This window comes from Anticarsia gemmatalis, chromosome 26, assembly GCF_050436995.1.
Source record: "Anticarsia gemmatalis isolate Benzon Research Colony breed Stoneville strain chromosome 26, ilAntGemm2 primary, whole genome shotgun sequence".
Classification (NCBI taxonomy): domain Eukaryota; kingdom Metazoa; phylum Arthropoda; class Insecta; order Lepidoptera; family Erebidae; genus Anticarsia; species Anticarsia gemmatalis.
In genome coordinates, this window is record NC_134770.1 from 936,743 (window position 1) to 956,121 (window position 19,379).

The window sequence follows — 19,379 nt, forward strand, 5'->3', positions numbered from 1 at the left end:
AGACAAGGGGTAAATTGTAATAATTTCTTAAAAATGTTGATATGAAGCAGAACATAACTAATGTAACTTAGACATTAATTAGTACCTAATTGTCCTAAAAATAACGCCGTAACCACCAAACTGGGACATTTTATTGTTTCTTGGCAAAGCAGGTTTATGATGATATTAGATAATCCTAAATATACCTGGCAAATAGTGTTTGAATATTCACAGAGACCCTAATATAAACGATTGTTCAGTATTTCATAAACTAGGATTTATAAACACGTTTGAAACAATAAGAATCAATAACGTATTTCGATAAGAAATAAATAATTCTTCAAAAAGAACGGACGTCGTGTTTTTATGGAAATATTTTTATTGATTTTTATACGCTTTCCTGTTTATTGAATTCGATAAATATAACTTTTGAATTATAAAAATTATAGGCCTTTCTGAACGACATGCCGCGCGACTTGCGAGTCTAACAAAAGTTTTTAAAAAAATATTTAAAAATGAAGTTTAAAAATCATTTCAATTTAATTTGCGTATTGGTATGGTATTCAACCATTTTGTAGATTATATATTTACCTAGTTTTTAAGATTTTTATTAACATTTTTCTTTCAGATATTCGTTTTAGTACAAATTAATAATTCAAGAGAAATAGAATATGAAGATATGGGTTAGTATTTTTAATCTTTATAATAGTAATAAATAGTGTAGAAATATTTTATTTCGGCCGATATTTTATCTATTTATTTTAATTACAGCAAAAACTATGAATCGTTTAGAAGCAGGTAATTTGACATTAATTTATTTATTGTAATGATTGTGTTTTAATTTATTTTTAATAAGAAATAATATTTCGTAGACTATGGCGCCGTGTTGACGAGTAAGTGAATAAAAAAATATTCCTTTTTTAAACATTGGACTTTATCAATAACGATATATTGTTTTATCAGGTTTGGAACAAGAATCAGCACGAGCTACGTACAGGACACGAAGACGTGAGTATTTTTAAATATAATCACATAAAACAAATAAGCCATCAAAAAGTTTTTACAACTTTCTTATCGAGTTACTATCGACAATTTTAGGCGAAAAATCGATTAGCGTCTCTACCGTATATAAAAAAAAATTTAATTTTAATAAAAATATTCTTGTTCACAGTTCTCGCTAACATATTAGGGATTAACGATTCAAGTGACAAACGCGCTGTACACCCGAAAAATGGGAAAAGCCGAAACGTCCAAAAAGCCCCCCGAGGTCAAAACGCAAAGTCACGAGTATTCAAAAATGAAAAATTAGGAAAGTCCTATGCGAATATCCAAGCTAAAGGTCCACTTGGACATTTTCAAATTCAAGCACCGTCACGGCAAATTGTACAGTCTAGGAGACCTCACGGTCGCGTCAAGAAACGTAAAGGCATACCAAAACCCACTATAAGTGTAGCAAAACCGAGTAAACTAGAGAAAAGAAAAGCAAAATTTGGACAAATAGGGTCGAAAAGCAGAACTATGGATAAAAAACGTAGAATAAAACAATTTTTAAAAAGAAAGGTTGTTAAAAATAGTAAGAATGACATTGTTTCTGAGAATGACAAGAATAAAGAAAAGGATAAGACTGGTAGGAATGATATGAAAAAGTTCAACGGTCAGAAGTTTAAACATAAGAGTTGGTTTGGACAAACGTCTCATGAACAGGACACGAAAAAGCGAGATATGTTAAGGTTGTTTAAACCACCTGCCCAACTTAAAGGTAAGCGCAGCTTCATACTTCAAAACCAAGTTGAGTAAAAGGGTACTTGACTGAGTTGTCGAAAAAATATTTAACTAGTAAAAGGTTCGCTTTGTCAATTTTACGTTGAATCACAGAATGAAGCAATATATTTTCTCATTTGATTCCAGCGAAAATGCGACAAAGTGATGTCACTATGTCGTGTTTCTATTTTTTTTTCAACCCTTTACTGTCCCACTGCAGGGCAAGGGTCTCCTCCAAAACGAGGGGGAGGGTTTAGGCCTTGAGTCCACCACGCTGGCCAAGTGCCGGTTGGGGACTTTGCATGCTGTCAATAAATGTATTAAACAACATTTTAGGCATGCAAGGTTTACTCACGATGTTTTCCTTCACCGTTAAAGCAAGTGATAATTATTCCTTATACACACATATCTTCGAAAAGTCATTGGTGAGTTGCCTCGAATTCGAACCTGCGACCATTTGCGTGGGAGGTGTAAACTTAAACCACTCGGCTATCACTGCTGCATTTATATATTAAAAGGTGTTTTTGACATTTCATAAAGAGTAGCTAATTTGACTGGTAGTCAACTACTTCAGGTTTAGAAGATTCTAACTGCATTCTAACGATGCAGTCATATAATGAACTAGCTGACCAGCGCAACTTCGCTTGCGCCACATAAGAGAGAATGGGTCATATTTTTCCCCGTTTTTGTAACATTTTTTATTGGTACTTTGCTTCTGTTGATTGTAGCGTGATGTTATATAACCTTCCTCAATAAACAGGTTATCCAACAGTAAAATAATTTTTCAATTCCGACCAGTAGTTCTTGAGATTAGCGCGATCAAACAAACTCTTCAGCTTTAAAATATAAGTATAGATTCGTGGTAAAGACAGAATCAACCGTAATGTTGTTCTTTTTTTCTTTGTCTTAAAGGTAACTCTTCAGATAATCAACATGACCAGTTGTCTGAAGGAGACCTAGTTCCACTGGACGATGTATCCAGTGGTATACCAGACCCAGTAGTGGCTGCTTCCATAGACCTGTCTGTGGCAGGCGGGTCAGTCGCTGACATCACCGGTGATGATGATGATGATGATGACGATAATGACGATGACGATGATAAAGATACGGATAAGGATACTGATAAGGATACGACTAATAAACCTGCGACTAAGTGCAGTACTAACAAACCTTTGCCGCAATGTGAGTAAATAACATTAAGGGCTTTAAAAAGTGTTGGATAGTCCGTCTGACAGATAGTGAAGAATTAGGTCGGGGAAAAAGTCTTTTCGCATTATAGTATGTATGAACTTGTAATAAAATCTTTTCTCTACATAAAAATGCTCGATATTTGGGTACCTCACGAGCTCACTGAAAGAAACCTAATGTACCGTATACTCATTTGTGATTCTGGAAGCTAAAGATTTTAGAAGAGATTTTATTACAAGTTCATACATACTATAATGCGAAAAGACTTTTTCCCCTACCTAATATTCTAAAAACTGACAGTTAAGCTACACGATACTTATTCAGAAGTGGCTGAAATGTAGTGGTACTTGTCGAAACAGTCGATACGTTACGAGTTCGAACTGAAAAATGTATGCTGCTAGTGAAATTTTATTATTATATTTAAAATGTTTTGTTCATTTTCAGTGGATCCAACTTATTTACCAAGTAAGTGGTTTTTTATGCTTAATCTTTTACATATTTTTTTACTGTGTATATAACGTAGATGTAGAAACTAGTGACGATTGTTGATCGTCAAAAAGATCAATGAAATTTAGAAAATACACACATACATTATGTTCATTAAAAGGCTTATTGTAAATCTCTGTTTAATTTTCAGCCAGTGGTAAGTGTTTTATTTTATGAATAATAGTGTCAAAATTTGACGTTTATTAGTTTTTCTTATTTCTGTTAGAGTAAAATCAGTGTCGCTAGATAAATTATTAAAAATATTGATTTTAATTTTTCACTCGTGCACGTAAAAGGTACACCCAGAATGCTCATTATATGCATCTTTTCGCAAATAATGTTGAACTTAAAATTATACCACACTAAAAATTGTATTAGACACAGGTTTGATCTCCACGATAATACGATATTGTGACGTCACTAACTCGTTTTTCTATACTAAAATGTATTTTTGACATTTCATAAAGATTAGCTGAATCGATTACTTTATTATGTATGTACAAATATAGGGTCTTTTCATAATAGCTAGTGATAGTTTGGGAGGCGATACTGCCCATGAATGTGACCACGAAACCGCAAATAAATATTTTTTGGGACAACTTTTTTTAACTGCATGTACTTATGTTATAAAAAAATATTTTTTTAAATATTTTTTAGAGGAAACCCAATCTGGTGGTGGAAGTGATGGAGGTGGTGGTGATGATGATGATGATGATGATGACGATGATGAAAAACCGGTGGAAGGTGATGAAGAGGACGAAGATGACGACGGTGATGACGATGATGATGATGATGATGATGACAACGGCGGCGGTGGTGATGATGATGACGAGGGAGGAGGAAGCGATGATGATGATGATGATGATGATGATGATGAAGGAGGTGGAAGAAGTATGTAAAATGATGTAGTATTTTTTTCAAAGGTTTATGAGACGATAAGGCACTTAACTAAACTCCAAATTGAGATGGTCTTATCTCCTACCTTGACTTCGATTTAACGTTTTTATTTTTGTTTATTGAAATTAATTTTAGTGCGGTATTTGTCTTTAGAAAACCATAAAGTGTAGGTACAATCAGGCTTAAAATAATTAGTGGATCACACCTATATTTTTTAGTTTAGTAAGCAGCGTCTTGACTATTTTACCACTACACTATGTAAATTTTTTTAACGCTTCTAATGGTGTGACTCGTTTTTCAGAGAACGACTATTATCCACCTGAACGTCGTAAATCACCGAAACATTATATTGATGATGAATAGTGCAGTTTGTTGTTTTATTTCACCTTCTAACCTGAGTGATATTACCGTTATAAGCTTATTATATCACTCCCGTAAGTCACAATGTGATGATTATTGTATTTATAGTCACACTTATTCATAAATATCAAAAGTATATTTATTTCAAATTCGATTGGTATAGTAGTCTCTCTCATCGTATGGTTAGTGGTCAACCTAGTGTCAAAGTTGTTCAAGCCGCCCGAAGGCCTTTGACGTCAACCGGGACCGACATTTTACGTGCCCTCCGAAGCACTGAGACGTCCAGCTCAAATACCACTATGCGGTCACCCATCTATGGAATGACCGGGCCAACGTTTGCTTAACCCACAGATAGTTTACCGAATAGTGAGCGCAACTGGCTATGGGCGCCGGCGGGTATAGTATTGGAATAGTAGTTACTTCAAAATAAAAATTTCTATAGTTACAATCTTTAAGGTATACCTTTTGATCGTGTTCTGTTAGAGCGGGGACAAATTGGTAATTGTTGTACTTACGGGTCCAGGGGTGGGTCCTGGGCCAGGGGGTGGTGGGATGTACGTAGGCCTAGTGGGGGTGTTGGGGGTTGGCCTTATTGGGGGTGTCGGTATCTGAAACAAATAACAGGACACATTAATTTAAACTGTTGGACTAGGCTCTCCTCCCGGTATGAAACAGGGTCTCTGTTATCTAGAGAGTCAGGAGTTCAATTAAGAAAAACTTGAAAAATATGTATTCACAAAACCAGTCAATCGCTTTTATTATTATAAGTTAAAGATTGCCTACCGAAAGATTACATAAGATTTAAGTACCCATTGAGACTTTCGTGTCTGAAAAAATCGAGCCTATTTTTAACCTCGCTCCCGGATTCGAACCCGAGAACTTTGTGCAACTGCTATGGTTACTTACGTAGCAGTTTGATAAACATTATAACTGCACGTTTGGCGCAGTGGTTTAAGGTTCGAATCCCACCCGGGACAAATCTTTGTGTGATGAGCACGAGTATTTGTTCTGAGCCTGGATGTCAATTTATCTATATAGGTATGTATTTAGAAGTATATAAGTATGTTTATCAGTTATTTGGTTACCATAGTACAAGCTCTGCTTAATTTTGAATGACCGTGTGTGTGTCCAATTATATTTATTTATTTATTATCTAAAATACTCAGTGTTAAATATAGATGATTTCATGCACCATTGTTAACTCATCTCGGTGTGAAATAAACTTGAAGTGATCGCAATTAGGTTACCTAAGGTGTGTCTCATATTTGACATTAAGATTAAAGTTCAAATATAACCACACCCTGTACAACAATGTCAAGAAACCTTTAACAATAACTCTGTTGTTTTAAGGTTAGGTTCACTTGATGTTATCTAATAACTGCTGTGAAAATATTTTACTTCAACCCCGAATCGAACTTGGGACTGAATAAGTACCTAAGCTTGGTCAATGGAGCAGCTAAATTAGTTGGTATTATTCAAAAATATAAAACTAGTTTAGTGGTGTAGAGACTTTTATAAATGTTTTTTTGTCGCTTGTCGATCATTCAAATTGTAGGTCTTGTGTAGTAATCGAACCCATGACTGTGGTTTCTAATAGCGACGTAATTACTATCTTAAAGACGTAACGGATGTCATCTAAAATTATAGAAACATCATTTTTCAAAAATAAAGTCCAGAAAGCTGGTGGTCTTTATGGAAAAAGTCAGGAGTTCTATCATGTATCTCAGTAGACAACTATTTTAAAGTCAATATTCTGTACATTGTTTTCTCTCTTAGAGTATACTTATTAACACGTTACATCAAAGCAGCAATGTACTGAATAGTGACTATTAAGTTGACTATTAATTATTACGTTCAACTGAGATACGCAATACACGTAATAAAACGTTACCTTATTTCCATTATTGTTGTGTGGTGGGAACGGGATGGAAGGTTTGTCGTAGTTGTAGCCTTTGTTCGGCGGTAGATATTCAGGACCTGCTGACATCACCAGCACCAGCAGGGTTGAAGATACGATGCTTGATAGCCACATCTGTTGACAAAAAAATTTAATTAATACATTTTACATAACACATGTAAATATTAGGGCGGGAAAAAAGTCTTTTCGCAGTATGTATGAATTTGTAATAAAATCTCTTTGGCTTCAAGAATCACAAATGAGTACACGGCTCATTAGGTTTCTTTCAGTGAGCTCGTGAGTTACCCAAATATCGAGCTTTTTTGTGTAGAGAAAAGATTTTATTACAAGTTCATACATACTATAATGCGAAAAGACTTTTTCCCTGACCTTATAGGATAAAAAGTAGTATGAGCAATTTAAATATTTTTAAGGTCCTAATAGATTTTAAGATAACACACTTTTGTACGCTGCTTGAAGTGGCTGAATAGGCTTGTTTTTAATATCTGTTATTATTAGAATATAGCCTATTTCTGTCCCACTGCTGGGCAAAGGTCTCCTTCCAAAATGAGGGAGGGGTTAGGCCTTGAGTCCACCAATATCCCTTATGTATGAACCCTTGACAAATTGCATGGTCTACAAATGCTTTTACCACTCAGCTATCACTGCTTTTATTCACTTCGAATATTTTAAAATTAAAGAGAATGTATTTTATTCACCTTAGTTGATCCCGACATTTTTGATAGAACTTTAGTTAAGTATTTCACAAATATGACTGTATCATCTGAATCAAAACTTTTGTTTATATACTAACTGGTAAAAAAAGTCCAAAAAATAATTGTTTTATTTCGAACCAATCGGATGCGAGCACCTGTCATTTTAATACACGCATAAAGATGTTAGTCAACAAGGATATATTTAAATGATATTTTTTTTAACTTCAAAAAACTACGTTTTAAAATCAGTTCATGGGGTTATACTTTGATAATACTAATTACAGTAATGTGTGGTTTGAGAGGTATTGGCTACTGCTAATCAGAAGATCTTGGATTCGATACTCAGGTCAGGTAAAGTATATTTGGGATAGCCCAGAGTTTGGGAACGTGCCTGCCTGGTATATGGCATTACTCTCTTTCATCGTTACATGGCATTTATTTTGTAAATGATGAAACGTGGATGTTTTTAAACAGTACCAGAGGCGTTAATCTATAAATAAAAATACTCTACTGGCAGCTATTAAGACTCCTGATTACTGAATGTATGTGTATTAGGTACCTTATACTTAGTCCAAAATAAAGTCAATTAATCTATTATGTATTCCACGTTGATTTAGATAAGTTTTGGTGGGTACATAATGTGTCAAACCTTTCCGTATATTTTGCAACGAGTACAAGCAACGTAAGGTTTTTAAACCACCAGGTTTGAAAACCTCACGCTCGTACTCGGTTACTAATTGCAAATACTCTTCTTCTTTATAAACACAGTATAAACCTATTTTAGTTAAAAGCTACTAAAATATATTTTCTCTTTTTCATTTCGCTAAGGAGTGAAAGAAACAAAACACTTTATAAGCCTTTCATAAGTTCATATTTTTATGAATAAGAGGGTTAGTTTTTTATGCCGGATTTGGACCCCAAACCATATGGGTACATGACGAATGCTAGACAATGATTTCATGATTGGCTAGTTAGGTGATGTCTTAGGTATTTTAAAATAAATTAAATTCTTAGACTTATGTCCTCAAAGTTAAGGAAAATCTATATCACAGTAAAGGCATAATGCAATTATCTACGAATTTTATGAAAAAATCTACACTAAAGTGATCAAAAACAATTAAGAACCATTTTTGTCATAATGTTATTTCAATTAAATATGGCATTTTCAATTTGGGACGCATTTTTTTTTTGTTAAAAAAACTACAAATTAAATGTTGTCACGGATATTGTTTTAGATTAAACTAGCGCTGTGGCCGGAGTGGTAGTGTTTGTGACTGCCGATTGAGGTTTCGTCTTAATTATAAATTTGAGCAAAATGTAGAGATATCTTATCATTTTTGTATTTGTTGATAGAGAAGACAGTTAGGCTTTAAGTCGGCTTGAAAGCCACAAGTAAGATATAGGGACTTTGTATTTTTTAAAGAGCCGTTTTAAAGTACTGTCATGCAAATTGCTATTCATCCATACTAATATTATAAATGCGAAAGTAAATCTGTCTGTCTGTCTGTCTGTCTGTCTCAATCACGCCTAAACTACTGAACCAATTTGCATGAAATTTGGTATGGAGATATTTTGATACCCGAGAAAGGACATAGGCTATATATCATCACGCTACGACCAAAAGGAGCAGAGTACCAGTAATAAATGTTACAAAAATGGGGAAAAATTTCACCCATTATTGGACGCAAGCGAAGTTGCGCGGGTCAGCTAGTATATTATATTTTTTTCTTGCCAGCTCTTCTAATTGGTTCTACCTTCCGAACTAACTGTGAATTCACTTTCATTAGCTATCATAAGTGTCAGCGTTTGACCTAAAGGAATCAATAATTTGATTTTGTTTTTGATTTTAATACAGACATTCCTCGCCAGCATACTTACTAGAAATTTTGAAAATGAAAGTGAAATTTTCTGAAAATTAAAAAAAGATTTTGGAACCTCAGCGGCAAAAACCTCTTGGCTATTCTAAAATGATGATTTTGCATAGAATTCATGTTTCAATAATAACATTGGCGTCATTTGAAGCTAGTTTTTGTCGTTGTGCTGTAAGCCGGGGACAAAACCTAGCAGCGGCGTTTGCATACAATGCACTTTATGGGAAACGGTACCGACGTCAAACTAATTATACGAATTATAAACACTATTTATCTAGTTAGTTTGCATTTGTAATTATTTTACGTCTTTATGGCGCTTTAGCTGTGTAGTATATACCTTTAGTTATATACCCGAGGTCTCCGGTTTAAATCTCGGGTCGGAACAAAATGTTTTCCTAGCGTTCCTTTCAAGATTTTTTCAATGATTGCTCGCTAGATGAAGAAGTAATTATAAATATAAAAACAATGAACTGTTTAACCCGCAGCGGTATGTTTATCATAATCCACAAAACTAGTTTACTACAATTTTTATGGACCCAAAATTTGTGTGTCCATTGAAATTAGTTTCGGGGTTTGGCGTTTGCATGTTTGTTAAAGTCTCCTTCAGACGAGACTTTGCATGTGTCTTTCTTATGAAAAATGTCTATAAACCACATATATTTTGCTCGCAGTACTGTGTTCGTTGATTGCACTGATTGCACGCGATGTGTATACAAACAAACTGCAACGTGTACTTATATACTACGTATATACACATAGAGACCGAGGTCGTTGCCTCTCGCTCGCGAACCTATTGTTGGCGCTTCACCGAAATATAGATTACCTAGGTTAGACTTTGGATGGTTTTAAATTTACTTAAAGAGTTCTGCTTGAAGTTAAAGTCTAATCGCAATGTAATTGTTTTATATATGTATATTAGTTCGGGCAAAAAGTGTTTTCGCATTATAGTATCTATCTCTACACAAAAAGCTCGATATTTGGGTACCTTACAAGCTCACTGAAAGAAACCTAATAAACCGTCGTGTACTCATTTGTGATTCTTGAAGCCAAAGAGATTTTATTACAAGTTCATACATACTAAGTATAATGCGAAAAGACTTTTTCCCCGACCTAATATTTATAGCATCACGGCTGATGTACCCGAAGGTATAGACAGACGCATATAAAATAAACTTACGTTTCGTTATTATCAATTTTCGTCCCATATTACAGTGGAATTTTTAAGGATTGTGTGTGTATAGAGTTGAGTCCTATTTTGGACTGCATCTGAGGCGCAATGTTTCGGTTGCCGCTACCATTGCGTTAGGAGGTCGGGTATTCGATTGCTACACAGAACAATTTTGTGCGATCCACAAACAATTGTTTCTGATCTAGTTGTACTTTGAGTCCGTTGTTTGTATGTTTGTAAAAGCCCCCGCGACACAAGAGCAATTAAAAAGTATAGGCAAACCAAATGACATAAAATAAATTACTCTTTGACCAAAATAGGACTATTACTTTCTTTAGAGCTGATCAGTTAATATGATCCACGGAGAAGATAATATCTTTTCGTAATTAAAGCTCATAAACTAGCCTTTGAAGGTAATATTCAAGTGTATGATCGCCTTAATTCCTATCTCAGAATTTAGATACAATCGTGACAATATAACTCATTGATTCATCGCGGGGATGATCTCAAGGTCCCCTCCTAATTCTGTCAAGTTATACTCAAGACTCAGTGGTTCAAACAATAATCCGTTGTGCAACCGCTCACGATACGCGGCTCGTTATGATGTATCGTGATTGTGTATCAACCAATTACTGTTCCACTAGGCATGAGTCTCCAGACTCGAAGGTTTCCAGGAAGGAGAAGGGAGGCCTTGAGTACACCATGTTGGCTAAAATGGTAGGAGTTGAGACTATAAAACCGCCCAAAATTCTAAAGTAAGTGTAAATTTGAAAAAAAATTGGAAATTCAGTATATCTGGCTGACTGATGGACAACTCACAGCCGAAACTACTGAGCGTAGAAACTTGAAATTTGCTATGAAGATTCCTTAAGAAATGTAGAGGGGCACTAAGAGAGGATTTTTGGGAATTCCACTCATGAGGGGAGAATATCAAAAGTCAGTATTAAGTAGTATTGATTTCTTTAGATCACCTTTAGTAACAAAAATAATTTGAATAATTATGTTAATGCTACCTACCCAATTTGGCAGAAACTAGGATTTTTTCTGCAAAATTTTTTACAACTCAAATTTGATAATGTCAAATCATGAGTCATCGATATTTTAATTTCCTATTATTATGATATTTTTTAACCGTCTGAACTGTTCTAGTCTGTTTCTCGTAAACAGTTATATCATTTGTGACACCACTTTGAAGAGCGAAGCTGTAAGGGACAGCTATTAAAGTCAAGTCAAGTCGATGATGTCGTAGGTTCGATTCCCACGTTATACAATATGCAAACACGTACCATAATTGTATTAAATAAATAACTTAATTTTCCAAATTACGTATCATATACACGAAGATAACCTATCGCGTTATGACATTTCACATTCTATGATTATGGAGTTGTCTATGGTAGTTTCTATAGCTCTATGGTCTGAAATAATCACTTCGATACAATAGTAGGTCGTGGATTATTTGTATGTAGTAATATTACGTGAAGGAAGATGGTTTGAAAGTACATACATCCTTCATCAAACTGCACGTTCGGCGCAGTGGTTAACGTGGTCACCTCACCGCAATAACCGTAAGCCGCGTGTGGATGGTTCGAATCCCACCCGGGACAAATATTTGTGTGATGAGCACTAGTGTTTGTTCTGAGCCTGGTTGTTAGTTTATCTATATAAGAATGTATTTAGAAGTATATAAGTATGTTTATCAGTTATCTGGTTATCATAGTACAAGCTCTGCTTAGTTTGGAAGCAAATGACCATGTGTGAGTTGTCTTAAAATATTTAAATAATTAGTTATTTATTTATCTTTGTGAGATTGTAATTTTTAGGAGTGATTTTTCGAATTCTAAGTTTAGAGATCTTCGCGTGTAGTTAGGAATTGCTTAAGAGTTAAACGGTAATAATGAAGTATGTTAAGATACTATGATCATGTTAAAAATAACATGTTTATGTCATTCCTAAGGTATATTGCAAATAGTTCTTAGACTCTTAGTTTTAATATTTCATATAAATTTTGATATATATCTCTAAATTGTGTGGTTTGACTAACTCTTCTCTATGACAATTTATTTTCGACTTCTAATAACTAGCTGATTCATGCATTTTGATTGCGTTTTTCATTAAAAAATGTACTTAAGTCCTTGATCCGGTTATGACATAATAATATGTCTATCTAAATCTGTTCAGTAGCTCTGGAGTAAAACAAAAAAATTACAATTATTTCATATTTTTAAACCCGGAGTTACACAGGAGTACCTACTTACAAAAATGAATTGAATTTTTGTTATAATAGGGAAAAATCCTATTGCCGTATTTCAGACATGTTAAGTGTCACAAACCTCAATTTTACATTGCCCGATCCGTGCATAAAACTTGGGACTTCAGATTAGCATTTTGCATACTCAACCACTTAACCAAAGGCATAGTAAACGATCTAAAACTATACAAAATCAAGGAAAAGGCCCATTACATTGCAAAGTAACGTGAATCTTCCTAGAAAGTAAATAGTGCCCTACATAAGTACATAGTGCACTAGTAACGCAACCCGGTGTCACTTGTCGTGACTTGAGCAATGTCGTTACGACTGAAATGTTGGGTGAAGGTGGCACAAAGTTTAACATACATACATACAAATCTGTATGGTTTGATGAAAAGTGGTGTTTTTAAGCATACAAATCCTTATGTTTTTGTATTATAAAAGAAGATAAGTAGAGACATAAAAATATTAGTGTTTAGTTTGTTGTACAAAATGGAAAAATAGTTTAAGTATTTTCTAGACGTGAAAGGCTTTAATCTCAGATGAAGAAATTAATTTTCAAACATCTTTTGATGTTAGGTATAATTTTGTCCATGATGTCCATGGGTCTTCTAAAGGAATTGGAGAGGTTATGCTTTACTTAGCAGGCAAAGGCAGATTGGAAACTTCAAAGTAAAACTATAATTCAAGCAAGAATTTCGAATAAAAAAAAACCATCTTAAAAAATTCAGAACTCAGACATTACACGCCTGAATGGCTAAATCAATTTGGATGAAATTGGGTAGTTAGATAGTCCAAGAAAGGCCATACCTACATAAAACAGACTCATAAGTTCCCACAAGTACTAATAAATTCACGTAATTAGGTTCAGTAGGTTACTCGACCCTACCTTGAAAGTTAGGTTATATTGTAAACGCTAACATTCCCTATGGTCTAGATAATTATAGGCTACATTGCACGACAAAACCTGTTCAACGTCAAATTGTGTGAAAATGTCCCACAACGCGTTTAACCTAATTGTTCAATTCATTGTTTTTGTGTGAAATATCAAAATCACACACAAACTCTATACAAAGTAATCTAAACCCTTAATTAATGGTATTAAAGTTCAAAATTGCATGTAATTATAACCTATTATAGCACATTTAAAAAGAATATAGCTCTTATTTAAGAATAACATATGGCTGGAAACTCTTTGGTCAATTATTTTGTTTTTTTTTTAATTTGCTTTTATTAATCTGTGAGATTTATACGTTTTAATTTTGTTTTATCTGTGCTTGGCATCTTTGGTCGGGGCATAGATTAAAGATTATTTGTGGGAAATACAGGAAAACATTGTTATTATCTAAAAACATTGTGTTTTGAGTTTCTGAGGGTCGTTACGGTATTCGTTGATGATACGTCATCAGCTTTTATTGCATTTGAGGTAGCGTGTGGGTAAAATTTTATAATTATGATTGACTAGTCTTTCCTTCGAGTACTCCCGCTTTTTCCGCTGATTTCTCGTAAAATGTTTTGTAGTTTAATAAAATTCTAATGTCTTTTGAAGCGCATATTTTTAAAGAAACTATTTTAGTACATACTGTTAAATTCTGTGTTATATTAAAAGTGCGTGTTTAAAAAATAAACCTATCCTGATTCCTGTTTCTGAACGGATCTCATCCAGTCAATTTTTATATTAATCGATGTGGGTAGTTGATTTTCTGTGAAAAGTGTTGTAGTGTATTCAAATACCAAGTGTTTTTGCGAGTGTGTAATTAAATGTGTTTTAAAGAAAAGAAACGTAATTTGATTACTGTTTTGGACGATAACACTCTGCCAAAGTTTATGTAAATTAGTGCAGTGTTTTCAGTCATGAAGACGTTACAGAAGGACATACAGAACTCCGTATTCAAGATGAATTGTAAGTATTTACTAGTTTTTGCTCATTGCTTTGATTGTTTATTCCGTAAAGTGTACATATTTTAAAAGTTGATAGATATTCTCTATTTGTGTTCCACTATTTGTAGAACAAGGGTTTTACGATATCAAAGATTTTAGTTGCAAGCTCCGTATAAGTATCAGATAGCATAAGGCTCAGTTTAACCACTTCCAAATATCTATCGGGTAGGATTTTGACAGTTATTTTCCTAGATTTGCTGTAATTTTAGTAGATAAATTATGTGATAATTATTCGCTGTGAAACTGGTTCTAAGAGATTTAATTTATAAAGTCACTAGCTGACCCGCGCAACTTCGCTTGCGTCACATAAGAGAGAATGGGTCAGAATTTTCTACGTTTTTGTAACACTTTTTACTATTACTCTGCTCCTATTGGTCGTAGCGTGATGATATAAAATATGTTTTTTTTCACGAAAAATATTCTCAAAATTATTTATATCTCATAATATAACGAAGTCGCGCTAAGGCATATCCGCCATTAAAACAGTTGCCATGACAACGGAATTTTGTTAATTCAATGTCATTATAATATTGATATTTCGCGACTTCGTTGAATTTTCTGAATTTTCCCGGGAAATGCGTCATTTTCTCGGGGTAAAAAGTAGCCTATGTCCTTTCTCGGGTATCAAAATATCTCCATACCAAATTTCATGCAAATTGGTTCAGTAGTTTAGACGTGATTGAGTAGCAGACAGACAGACAGACAGACAGACAGACAGACAGAGTTACTTTCGCATTTATAATATTAGTATGGATTAACTTACTAAGCTGTCAATTTATCTAGCAGTTAGTTTATGTGACACCTCGTAAGCTGTAGTTAAAGTCATGTATATATTGTATATCCATGTTGCAGAAAACATATCATTATTTTCCTAACCTCTACTCAAATTGCTCGTTGCACAAAAACGTATGTGAACCGTAATCTAAGGTCATGTAATATAAAGATTACATAATATACATTACATTATAATTTGTTACAACAAATAATGCATAAATCAATTTTGTTTAACTGACAAGAAAATTGTTCGGTTGCCGCCATTTTCGGCAGTTTCAATGTTGCCAGTTGTTAATTTAAAAGATAGAGGATAATTGCTTATATTTTTGGTATAATTTGTTTACGCAAAAACTAAATGGTGTATTACCTAACTAGTAGTCTATAAGTTTATAATATTTTTAGTGTATTTTGCAAGAAAATGAGATAGTTGCTAGAAATAGTAAAACCGGGCTATAACTTGATAAAGCTTAAGAAATTATTTATTTTATAAGTGGTATGATGTTTCTTGTAATCTTCCGTACTGTTAGACGTCTTGGCAAAGGTCTTATTGCTCTTATTATTCTAAAATTCTTAGTTTTATATCAATTTGTATGCAATGCTTTGTCAACAGCGAAATATTCAGTCACTAGCAATTACTAGAATATTTATATACAGGGTGTCCCAAAACTCAACGATAATCCGAGACAGGATGAAAGGCCAAGTCATACCGGTTCTAGGAAAAATAAAAAAAAAAATCCATGTCACTTAGTTCAGCAATAATAGACGTTTTTCAAAAAAATTGAAATTACACACCCTTGGTCGCATTTTCAAGTCCTGTGATCACCAATGTCACAATTTCGCTGTATTTTTTTGAATTTCGTGATCTTCATTAAATATGCTATTAATCGTAAAACAAATTTATGCACAATACATTGTTAATTTCATAAAAAAAGGTAAGTTTTAGCGAGTCATGGTTTACAAAAATATCGTTAGTTAACTTTGACGCTTCATATTGAAAAAAAAATGTACTACACTACCCTTGGCAAGTTCTTTCAAAAGTTGGCGCATTTAATCAAGATTTCAAAATGATGCAACACTTGCCACTTTTCTTGGCATTAAAAGTGTAATTTTTATTTGAACGAAGAGTATCCTCGCAGATGGATCGGTCGCAGTGGTTTAATCTTATGGCCTCTTCGTTCCCCCGATCTAAATCCAGCAGATATTTTTTCTGGAAATGCATAAAAGAAGAAGTCTATTCGAAATCAATACAAAATCTATCAGAACTTCGCCAGAAAATTGACACACCGTCAGAGGAAATAAATGCAAGGAATTTTGCTTGACTAGTGAAAAGATCTTTTGTACGCCGTTGCAGGGCCTGTATTTGTGCCAGAGGAAAGCAATTATTTTTAGTATTTCCAAAAATCTTCTCTGAGGGTCTTTCACACTTCCTAAGGAATCTTCATACCAAATTTCAAGTTTCTACGCTTAGTAGTTTTGGCTGTGCGTTGTCCATCAGTTAGTCACTCAGTAACAGAAAGGGTTTTGTACATATTGATTAATATTATAGACTCGTCTAGTACATTAATTAAAACTAGGTATTTAACTGCAGTTGTGTACTACATTGGTATGTAAGAGTTAAATTGAATTGCAATACACATGTAACAACTTATTTCCGCTGAGTGACACCATGAGAGGATAAAATTACATAATTATATGTGATAATATTTCTTATTAAGAAATTCTTAAAGATTCATCGAACGTATAAAGATTTTTTAAATAAATTCCTACTATTACAAGGTAAAATAAGTTTAATATGTTAAAAAAATCATATCCATTAAACGCACTATTATAATAAGCAGTATATTATTTTACATTACCAAAAATAATTACCATATACTGTGGTAAAATTTTAAAGCTGGCAACCCAAAAACAATTTGGCGGTAAATTCATTTTGACAGATTAAACTTTTAAAAGTTCAAAACGCGAGACGAAGCGGCACGCATACAGCCTGTAATTACAATCTCATTTAGTGAATGTTCTAAATTTCTCACGGCACAGTGAATGCCTATCTTGCATTGCTTAATATTCCGCGTTTCACCGATAATACGAAATGATAAAAACGTTTGAAAGATAGCTTTCCGATTTGCGTAAGAAGTACGTTGATATTTTTGTTAGGAAACTGGTTGATTGAATTCTTATCGTATCAGTGTGTTAGTTTTTGTAAAGAGTATAAGTATGTGTTTACAATCGCTTATGTGTTAAACTGTTAGGTTTGTATGTATCTTTATAAAAACGTTGAGATTTAAGAAACTAAACAATGCATTTACACACATAATATCACGCCTGTTTTTCCCGAAAGTGTAGGCAGAGGTGTATGAAATACACCCACGTTACTACAGAATGGGTTATTCCATCGCCGCATTTTGGTAGATTTCATAAATCGCTTAGCCTTTTTTCCAAACTATGTTGGAGTCGTTTTCCGGTCTTACCGGATATAGCTGAGTACCAGTGTTTTTCATGGAACGATTGCTTATCTGACCTCCACAACCCAGTTACCTGGGTTTTTCAGCAGTTAATTTACTAAACTAATGCCCGGTTTCTGAGACACATTTAGCGGTAGTTTACCTATCTATTCAAACTGTCATATTTATACGAGCTTAAACGCTATTATAGAGATAAACTACCGCTAAATGTATCTCAGAAACCGGGGGCTAATTATTTAGCACATTCATTGTACCTCTATATCAATCAACAATACCAACATTCTTTAATCAAATAGTCTAACAAATACATCTAATATGACATAACTGACACTTGTCTTGTCAGCCATATTGGAAGGTCGTGGGTCAGTCTCAATAGTTAATCATAAACTCTACAATACTCGATTAGGCTTTTGTATCGATTATGAATCGAATTATTACAATTGTGAATCTTTCATTGATTGTAGTTTCTTTTTAGTTATCCGGTGATCGGAAGTTCTAGAGGTTATTTAAATTCAATACTTAGTAACAATATTATTATGTGTACGAATGCATGACATGATTTTGCACAATTCGGAAGTTTCTGTTTTATTTTATTTTGGGTATTGATTAATTTCGGATATAAAATAGTTTTCTGCTTTTGATGTCTTGGTAATATTGTGTGCGAATGCTTTGGGCGTTTCTAATAATGATAGTCGGGTGGTATAAGTGTATAACTAAGGTGTCGAAGGTTCAACAATTAAAGCAAGATGCAACAAGTTGTTTCAACAGATTCCTGAATGGTATTTGGCTCTCTAGACAAATATTCTCTTCTGGACTTAAATCTAGGTTCTCGCTCTTATTGTATTCTATTAATAATGCAAAAGTTTATGGGGATGGACGTTTGTTTGTTATTGTTTCACTTAAAAACTACTGTATTCATTTAAATTTCATTCGCCACACTGATAGTTTATAACTTAGACTAAATATAGGCACCTTTGTCATGCGAAAGTACACAGAAGCTACTACATAAAACTTTTAATGAAATAAAACCAATATCAAAACGGCTTAACTACCGAACACGAACTCATTAACTGCGCTAAGATTCCCACAGCGTTGAGGTCAGTTTGGACCACAATTTGTCCATCACTCGTAATGACTGCACATTACCGTCTTATGTAATGTACCCCAGTTAGATGGACCGTTTTACTTGTAGGAGATTCTGGTTGATGCAATTTATACGAGAGAGCAGTGGTTAAAGAGATCGGTGTTTTTAAGGGTGATGGGTTTGTTGCCTAGAAGTGACAGATTTTTGAATTCTCCTTTTTTAGTATAAAAGCTTTGGCTCAATTTTTCATAAAATTGAAAATTCTTTGCTTGGTTTGTGCGAGTAGCCAGACAGACGAAGCGGTGTTTGGTTTTAAAATAAGTACGTAAATTAATTTGAATACTATTACATCAGCTGTTATATCCGAAGGTGTAGGCAATGGTGTATAAAATACAATCACGTTTCGCCATTAAAGATGTTAGTCCCATGTAATAGGCGCTTCCTATTACATGGGACTAACATCTTCTATTGCCATTTACCAGGCACGTTACCAATCCAAGGGTGGCTATTGAGAAAAGACCAATAGGATTTTGTCCAACTGGGG

The 19,379-nt window shown here is 33.9% G+C and overlaps 2 protein-coding genes across 3 annotated transcripts in view; one reads left to right on the forward strand and one right to left on the reverse strand.

Moving 5' to 3' along the window:
• Positions 1 to 19,379, reverse strand: part of LOC142984334 (uncharacterized) — a 49,406-nt gene that overhangs the window by 2,314 nt on the left and 27,713 nt on the right. Inside the window, exons 3-4 of the mRNA XM_076131869.1 lie at positions 6,563 to 6,703; positions 5,187 to 5,279 (exon numbers count right to left, since the gene is read on the reverse strand). Coding sequence (XP_075987984.1) covers positions 5,187 to 5,279; positions 6,563 to 6,703 — 234 coding nt within the window. The remainder of the gene's footprint in view (positions 1 to 5,186; positions 5,280 to 6,562; positions 6,704 to 19,379) is intronic.
• LOC142984333 (uncharacterized) lies at positions 295 to 3,606 on the forward strand. Of its 2 annotated transcripts, XM_076131866.1 has the most exons (9): positions 297 to 533; positions 608 to 662; positions 751 to 777; positions 852 to 872; positions 943 to 987; positions 1,151 to 1,738; positions 2,653 to 2,922; positions 3,373 to 3,393; positions 3,566 to 3,606. In XM_076131866.1, the coding sequence occupies exons 1-9, from the start codon at positions 495 to 497 to the stop codon at positions 3,589 to 3,591; spliced, it is 1,092 nt and encodes a 363-aa protein (XP_075987981.1). In that variant the 5' UTR covers positions 297 to 494; the 3' UTR covers positions 3,592 to 3,606. The 2 variants fall into 2 exon arrangements, with proteins under 2 accessions (XP_075987983.1, XP_075987981.1); XM_076131868.1 differs by lacking the exon at positions 852 to 872 and having other exon boundaries at positions 295 to 533.